This window comes from Lactuca saligna, chromosome 5 (genome assembly GCF_052625555.1).
Source record: "Lactuca saligna cultivar CGN05327 chromosome 5, ASM5262555v1, whole genome shotgun sequence".
Classification (NCBI taxonomy): domain Eukaryota; kingdom Viridiplantae; phylum Streptophyta; class Magnoliopsida; order Asterales; family Asteraceae; genus Lactuca; species Lactuca saligna.
In genome coordinates, this window is record NC_136421.1 from 298,435,825 (window position 1) to 298,444,949 (window position 9,125).

At 36.6% G+C, this 9,125-nt stretch overlaps 2 protein-coding genes and 1 pseudogene across 2 annotated transcripts; all 3 read left to right on the plus strand.

Annotated features, from left to right (window-relative positions):
• Positions 1-3,143: 3,143 nt before the first annotated feature.
• On the plus strand, positions 3,144-3,743 carry LOC145046924 (uncharacterized). The gene has a single exon (XM_078995188.1). It carries the CDS (start codon positions 3,144-3,146, stop codon positions 3,741-3,743), a length of 600 nt encoding a protein of 199 aa, XP_078851314.1.
• Positions 3,744-3,860: 117 nt separating this feature from the next.
• LOC145046925 (uncharacterized) lies at positions 3,861-4,934 on the plus strand. Its single transcript, XM_078995189.1, has one exon. It carries the CDS (start codon positions 3,861-3,863, stop codon positions 4,932-4,934), a length of 1,074 nt encoding a protein of 357 aa, XP_078851315.1.
• Positions 4,935-7,786: 2,852 nt separating this feature from the next.
• Positions 7,787-8,829, plus strand: LOC145048320 (protein LIGHT-DEPENDENT SHORT HYPOCOTYLS 5 pseudogene; annotated as a pseudogene).
• The last annotated feature ends 296 nt before the right edge of the window (positions 8,830-9,125 follow it).

The following is a 9,125-nucleotide window of genomic DNA, read 5'->3' on the forward strand; positions in this document are numbered from 1 at the left end:
CAAGCAATTTCCATGGCTTGAATATTCACAGTGTTCAAATGTTGCATTTTGTTTTCCATGTTTCCTTTTTAACAAACCTTATGGAATGGGATATTATGGCCATCAGACATTTACTATAGATGGATTTCACATTTAGAAGAAAGTAGGTAGGAAAAAATGTCTTTTTTTGCAGCATATGGGAACTGAGTGTACATCTTTTCTCAATGTTATACAAAAATCATATGATGATTTGTTAAATGAGACTCAAAATATACAAAGTACATTTGGGAAATTTACATATGAAGATCGTAAGAAGAATAGATTGATTTTGAAAGTTATTATTTTTAACATCCCGTTAAAAATAAATAAATAAGTAAACCCTAAAACCCTAAGATGTATTCTTATATTTTATGTTACCATAAATCCGTAATAATTTATTAGACTATTAGCGCAAGGAGTTAAATGTTATAAGTTCTGGAAATCAGGGGTTAAAGTGTAAGTTTCATACTGGTTATGAATAGAATTGTTGAAGCTAGGGAATGTTTAGTAACTTTTGAACTTAATTTGAAAAAGAATGGAGAATGAGTGACTAAAAGTGGAAAATGGACATAAATTTGTAGGTGGAGGCGGGACTAAAACCTGACACCCCCTCCCCATGCTCTCTCGTTTAAAAACCCATTCGAAAACCCTAACCCTAAATGTTACTACAATTTCCACCCTTATCCCTCCAACCTCCATTGCCGCTGCCATCTTCCTTGTCGTCATCGTGAACCACCGAGCACCAACATCGCTGCTACTGCCGCCGCCGAAGATGTGGATTGATGAGAATCGCAAGACTACACCGTGACTGTGGGGAAGACGGAAAAACGAGACTTGTGGCCGTTGTTTCCTTTCTCCTATAATAGTGCAGCCTCCCTTCCACCCTCTTAAGGTCTTTTGTCGCTTCTTCGCATCCCACCACCGTCGCCGCTCCGGCGGCTATCCCGTTTTGCAAACTTTTTCTGAATGCCGCATACCACCATGAGTGGGTGACTGTGCTGGTGTTCGTGTTTTGCTTGTGTGTGTACTGATGTTGCACGTTGTGAGGAGTGTGTTTGTGCGAGTCTTGGTTGGCCGGAAAACAAGACAAACCACCATGGCAGCCAACCTTGGTGGCTACCGCCTTGTTTCTATTTTCTGCCACCACCAGCCACTGTGTGAGGTGGTTGTATGCATGGAATATTGTGTTTATATGTGTTTTTTGCATGATTGTTGTTGTGGGAGTTGTTTGTTTAGATTCTAAATCGCAATCACCACCATCGTCGTAAGTAGGTGGGTAGCTGCCGCCACGGACCATCGTTGACCACCACTGCCCGAGGTGGCGGTGGGTGGTGCCCGAATTATTACATATTAATTTTATCTAAGCATTTAAATTTAGTCCTATTGGCACATATTTGGCGTTGGAAACCCAAATTAGGTAATGCCCTACAATTAACTTTGTTTTGGAGTTTTGTCGGAACATGCGTTAAAACTGTTAATTGAACTTTAAATTATACTCAGTAATGCCCTACGATTAACTTAGTGTAGTATTGGACTTAATGAATTAAGTCCTTCAAGGGTTAAGTGTGGAACACTAACCCTAGTTATGATTTTATGTGGAAAACCCTAGAACCAGGGAACTCTATTTTGGACGATGATCGAGCATGTATTTGGGCTATTGCTCGAATTATTATTATTATACCCGAGAATGACTAAGTAAAACCTTAATGAGTCCTACCCATTAGGTGATTAAGTTATTAATGGGTTAAATGTCCTTAATTAACCCTAATTGTCATTTTACGTGAAACCCTAATGGTCATTTCATGTGAGGTAGTCATTGTTGCAAGTGACTATGACATGTGACCGGAAATTCACTCAAGTATCTTCCTGTAGGTGATTGGAAGTGAGTTGAAGATGGTAGAGTTCTTCGTTGCTACGGTGGTTACCTACATGCATATCGAGGTGAGTTTCGTCTCACTATACCCGTGGGTCGAAGGCACCAATGTCGGCCCACTAGTTTTGGTTATCTGTTAGTAGAGGGGTGCCTTAGAGACTTTATATAGTCATGTAGGATAGGTTGAGGGATCTTGGTCTAAGATCTCTTAACAGCTCCATGTTTGTTTGTGGTTCAAGAGTAAGATCACCTATCCGGTGAGTATCTCACCTATGAGTATATACGACCATGCATTCCTTAGATTGTTGATATTTAGTATGTTGTTATGTTGTAGTGATAAGTCAGATCTGTGTTCTAGTATCGAGTATGTTGTTATGCTCTAGTGATCTATTAGATATGTCTCTTGGTATTGAGTTTGTTGTTTTGATGTACTAATCAGTAGAACTGTATTTTATATGTGCTTGCATGTTATCATCTATGGAGTGCCCTTAGGGACTGTCTATGATCATGTAGGATAGCCTAAGAACTTTTGGTATAGGATCTTTTGCATGTTCCCGGTTTGATTGTGGGTCTAGCTTAGGATCATCTGTTCGGGTGAGTATCTCACCTCTGGTTACTTATAGTTATGCATTCTATGGAGGTTATCTTGTAGTAGGACTGTATGCTATGAGAGGACTAGTATACGGTAACGAGTTGTATGATTGTTGTTTTTCTGTATTATATGCCTACTTGATCCTGATTGTTATATGTCGACATGTTGTGTTTGGTTTGGGTTGAGGCTGCTTTGTATTATAGTCCAAGATACCCGGTGTGGGCCGACTGTAAGCCGAAGGTACAGAGGCTCGGGAACAGCAGTTGGGATGAGGCGGTAGGCCAACAAACCCTAGGTATTCCATCCCGAGGATGACTGGACCTATTGTATATTTGCATTCCAATGTCGGGTATTCCAACCGATGGTTGACTGGACCCAACATGTTTGATTGTAGATGTTATCCATCTGTGTGGTGGTATTTTGTGGGAAATTCAATAAGCTTTATGCTTACCCAGTTGTTTATTGTTTCAGGTATCATCGATGGCTATGGGAAGGCGAAGACGGGACCGTACACACTCATCAGACGCATTGAGGATTTTGCATTTTCTATGATACTTCGATTTTCAATAAATGTAATTTGGAATAAACATTTTTCTTAATAATGGAATTATAAATTGTGAAGTTTTACCTTAATAAAAATGAAAAATTTTGGTTGTGAAAATGGAACCTTACATTATTTATGCAGTTCGTTTGTGTGCCTTTCAAGCAATTGCATTTAGAGGTCATAATGAAAGACCAAATTCCATTAACAAAGGAAATTTCCATGAAATGTTGGAGGCAATTTGTTCTTTTAACAACGAGATGAAAGAATTGTTTCATACTGCTCCTAAAGATGCATCATATACATCACCAACAATTCAAAAGGGGATTTTAAACCTTATCTTTAATAGGGTGAGACGGATGATTAGTGAGGAAATTGATGGTGGAAAATTTTGTTTACTTGTTGATGAAGCACGTGATGAGTCTAACAGAGAATACACGTTTATTGTTTCGAGATTCGTAAATAAAGATGGAGTTATTATGGAGAATTTCTTTGGCCTTTTTTATGTTCCTGACACTACATCACAAACTCTGAAGGATAGAATATATTTTCTATTGACACATAACAATCTTAATTTTAAGTCGATTCGTGGCCAAGGGTATGACGATGCCAGCAATATGCGAGGTCATTTCAAAGGGTTGCAGGCATTGATTTCAAAGGATTGTCCATCTCCATATTACATTCATTGCTTATCGATTGCTATTAGCATTAATGGTTGATTCATAAAGAGTTATTGCAGTGCAAAAGGTTTTTTAATAAATTATATTTTGTTATTAATGTTGTTGGTGCTTCTTCCAAGTGCTTCGACCAACTAAGAAATGCACAAGCCGAAAAAAATGGCATGTTTTAAATCTATTGGTGAGTTGGAAACTAGTAGAGGCCTCAATCAAATTGGTGCTTTACAACTGGTTAGGGATACCAGATGGGGTTCTCACTTGAAATTGGTTTCACGCTTAATAAAAATATTTAGTTCAATTTGTGAGGTTTTACTTAAAATTATTGAGGGTGGCACTGGTTCGATCAAAGGAGATGCATACTCAAAATACGAGACTATTACTACATTTGAATTCATTTTTGTTCTACATCTTGAGAATGAAATAATGGAGATCACAGATTTACTTTGCCAAGCTTTACAAAGACAATCTCAAGATATACTGAACGCATTGAGGCTGGTTACATCCACCAAATTGCTATTGCAAAAAATGAATGATGAAAGATGGGATAGTTTTCTAGCTCATGTTAAGTCATTTTGTCTTGAACGCAACATCAATATCCCTGATTTGTCTTCTTCTTACTTTAGTAGAGGGGCTCGAGCGCGTAATGAGGATAGCGATCATACACTTAAACATCATTATCGAGTAGATATTTTCACCGAAGTAATTAACTGTCAGTTAATGGAATTAGATCATCGGTTCGATGATAGATCGATGGAGTTACTCCATCTTTCAACAATTTTAGATCCTAAAAATTCTAATGAGCCTTTTCGAAGTGGTGATGTATGTCAATTAGTAGAAAAGTTTTATCCTGAAGATTTCAATGAAACTGAGAAAAATCTTTTGAAGATGCAACTTCAACATTACGAGGTGGATGTCGTTCGACATGAAGATTATAAACAATTTATATCTATTTCAGACTTGTCTCAATCATTGATAAAGACTATAAGAGCAACCAATTTTTATCTTATTTATCGAGTAGTTAGTCTTATACTCGCTCTTCCGGTTTTCATTGCTACAACAGAGAGATCATTTTCAGCAATGAGTCTTGTTAAAACAAGGCTACAGAATAAAATGGAAGATGAATTTTTGAAAGACCCGTTGATTTTGTACTTCGAAAGGCTTGTAGAAAAGATTATTTTAGAGATGATTGTGCAAGGCTTTAAAGACGTAAAAGATCGACGAATTCCACTTTAATGAGTGATGTTAGAGCATTTTATATTAATTTTTTTGTTTGATATTTTTTATATTTAATGACGTTGAATGGAATAAATTTTTTAGTGCTTCTTTTAAAAATTTTGATTCGCCCCACCCCGATACAACTTTTCCTGTTTTGCCCCTGACCGCAACGAATAGTCAACCTTGATTGAATGCCATGTTCGAAGATGAACCAATGAAGGCATCCCAAAGGCTGTACCCAAATCGAACTGAATTTCACAAGCCATGTGGCCTAAAAACGCTTTTATACGACAAATCAACATAAAGAGAGATGTAGAAAGAGTTAGAGAGAGATAGAGAGAGAAAGAATTTAATTGGATGTGGTGTTCCTGGCATATACACAGTTCATCACAACCATTACCCACCACTAAGCACCAGGATGGTGTTTGTGGTTAGTGGTCGATGCCACGTCAACCATGAAACCCTTCGTGAAGGGTATACCTAAAGGTCTTAGACGGGTAGGTATGGGCAACACGTATTCGTGTTAATCTGACATGGAGGCCATATAACGACGTTATAACATGCGAAACACCGTGCTCACTTGGCGTTATTAGGTACTATGTTAGCGTACGTTATGGTGGTGACGAGAGGAAACGACTAATCCAATTGGTGCAACGTTTAAAAATCCAACCGTTTGCAAACGGTCACAACATTTAAAAAAATCTCTATTAATATAAATACACCACATTTATCTTCATTTTATTTTCCAACCCAAACAAATCGTTTTCAACATATATAAGATCCTTTCAATTTCATTTTTTTCTCTTACACTGTTAAAAAATGGAACCTTTTGATCCGTTTCATCCATACAATCATGATATCGATGAGGATGATATGTTTGTGGGTATGATGTATCAATATGTTACCGACATTATACCTCAAGAGCCAGCTCCACTACTGACCAAACATGCAGCGTTGAACAGAGATTGTGAATAGGGGCATAGACGTCTAGTACACGATTATTTTGCGGATAATTGTGTCTACCAAGCAAACGATTCCAAAAGAAGATTTCGTTTGCAAAAAAATGTATTTCAACGAATAGCCAATGCAATGGAAACAAGGTAACGTAATTACAATTATTTTCTATTTTAATATATGTTGTTTAGATTATTAAATATTGCTTTAAAAATTTATTATACTTCCTTTAGATTATTAAAAAGTTGTTTGAAAATTTTATTATATTTTTTTTAGATTATTAAAAAGTAGTTTGAAAATTTTATTATATGTTTTTTAGATTATTAAGAAGTAGTTTGAAAATTTTATTATATGTTTTTAGATTATTGTGAAGTTGTTTGAAAATTTTATTATATGTTTTTTAGATTATTAAAAAGTTGTTTGAAAATTTTATTATATGTTTTTGGGTATGAATATTTCCAACTGCGGTACGATGCGAGAGGTAAACGAAGTTTTACAGGGTTGCAAAAATGTGTTGTTGCAATCGAGCTAAATGCTTTAGGAGAATCGTCCGATTCTATTGATGACTATATGAGAATATCAGAGTGAAATGAACGAGAAAGTTTGTATGTATTGGCGAGAGGTGTTATCAAAACCTTCGGTGACAAATACTTGCGCAAACCTTCATTGAATGACATACAACAACTATATGTGTCGCATGAAGAACGACATGATTTTCCATGAATGCTTGGAAGCATTGATTGCACAAAGTGGATATGGAGAAATTGTCATGTGGCGTGGAAAGGTCAATACACAAGTGGTCATCTTGGATTGCATTCGTTAATATTAGAGGTGGTTGTATCACAAGACTTATGGATTTGGCATGCTTTTTTTGAAGTTGCGGGTTCGAACAATGACGTAAACGTTCTTGATCAGTCACCAATATTTCAGGACCTTTTGACAGGAAAGGCACCGGATGCTCCTTTCACAGTAAATGACCATAAGTATAATTTCGGGTATTACTTCACGGATGGAATATATCCAACATATTCTACGTTTGTGAAGGCGTTTCAACACCCGATAGAACCAATAGATAATTTTTTCAAGAGAAGACAAGAATGAGCACGTAAGGACGTGGAATGTGCTTTTGGAGTTCTGAAAGCAAAATGACACATAGTTGAACATGCAGCACGGCCATATGAATTGGACACACTACGAGATATTATGTATGCATGTATTATTATGCATAACATGGTGATTGAAGATAAGTAAGAAACATTGCGGAGTATTCACCTACGGAACCTAGATCCATTCAATTTCAACCAGAGACAACATAATACTTACATAGAGTCGTTGATATCCAAGATCAACAAAAACATAAACAATTTCGAGAAGACTTGGCATATCATATCTATGATGGCAGTGAAGTTGGGTAATTTAGATCGAAAATTTAATTTGTTGTCTTTTTTTTTTTTTTGGTATTTATCGTTAGTTGTAATTTAGATCGAAAATGTAATTTTTTATCATTATTTTTTAAATGTTATTTTTAATTTAAGATTTAATTTATATTATAATTATATTGTGACATAAATAAAAAATAAAGAAATTTGAAAATATAAAAAGTAAAATCATTAAAAAAATTAAAAAATAAAAAAGAAAATAAGTGTTGTTATTACATGTTATTTGATGTTTCTCATTTTCACCTTTAATGTTATAACACTCATTTATGATTAAAATGATGATGTAGCACCTTTTAGATGTGATAACATGTAATAACATATTACTCATACCCAACAACCTTACATTATATAGGATATAAATTCGTTGTAACAAAATTTAATTAGACTTTTTTTTTTAATTGGCATTTAGACCTTGTATATACCAAAAACTTGTGCCACGCATTCATTTCACAACTAGGCTTTCCTGTGAAAATGGAAGTTAAACCATGCAAAAATAGCCCTCAACATATTAAAAAGGAACTGTGGATCCTACAAGAATAATAAGACTCTCTTGAGTCTTGCCCTTGGCGAGAAGGAGGAGCCTTCATTCATATTACTTTTCTATATTACGTCCCATCATCTTCTCTCTCTCTCTCTCTCTCTCTCTCTCTCTCTCTCTCTCTCTCTCTCTCCACCACCCTTCTTCCACAATCAATCAATCAATCCAACCCAAAAACAGAAAATTTGAATCTTCCCAACTATGGATTTGGCATCAGGATCCGGTTCACACGACCCTGGAGAACCTCCAGGTCCATCGCAGCTTGGTGGTGCAGTTGAGTCACCTACCGGAAGATCAAGGTTACAAGCCACGGCAACACAATCACTCAGCAGATACGAGTCGCAGAAGCGCCGTGACTGGAACACGTTCTTGCAGTATTTAAAGAACCACAAACCACCGTTGACGCTAGCGAGGTGCAGCGGCGCCCACGTGATCGAGTTCCTCAAGTACCTCGACCAGTTCGGGAAGACGAAGGTTCATGTGACTGGATGTCCTTACTTTGGCTACCCAAACCCACCGGCGCCGTGTGCTTGTCCACTGAAACAAGCTTGGGGGAGCCTCGACGCGCTCATCGGCCGGCTCAGGGCGGCGTACGAGGAGAACGGCGGCCAACCGGAGTCAAACCCGTTTGGTGCTAGAGCTGTGAGGATATATTTGAGGGAGGTGAAAGATAGTCAAGCCAAGGCTAGAGGTATTCCATATGAGAAGAAGAAGAGAAAAAGAGCTGGTGGCAGTACGCCGAGCACCACCGCAAAGGCAGCAAATACGTCGGTGGATGATGGTGCAGGTGGTGGGGATGGTGGCATTATTTCTAGTAGTGATTCTGCTCCTGTCACTTCTACATTATAGTATTATTAAAAAGTAAGTTTTATATTATTGAGAAATTATTTGTAAACAATTTTCGAATTATTACTTCAAATTAATATTAATTTATAAGAACCAAAACATAACCATTATTAAATATATATGGTTTCATTCATCATTTTCCCTTATGAAACATAATCATTGTTAATTATTAATTGATGTTTTGGAATTAAGACAATTGTAGTTGATTACTTTTACTCGTCTTTTTAAACATTATGTTTGGGCTTTTTTAACTCTTGTTTTTCAAGAATCATATAAAATATAACATTTTTTTTACTCTGAAATCTTTGAAAAATGTTTATTTAACTTTACTTCGTGATATCAACTTCTTTGGTTTTTACTCCACGTCTCCACTAGATTTATTCAAGGTACCTCCTTCATGTAGTTAGCCTTCCTCTTCCAGAATCAAACGTT

Coding starts and splice junctions, on each gene's coding strand:
- LOC145046925 (XM_078995189.1), top strand. CDS start 3,861: ATGGCATGTTTTAAATCTATTGGTGAGTTGGAAACTAGTAGAGGCCTC.
- LOC145046924 (XM_078995188.1), top strand. CDS start 3,144: ATGGAACCTTACATTATTTATGCAGTTCGTTTGTGTGCCTTTCAAGCA.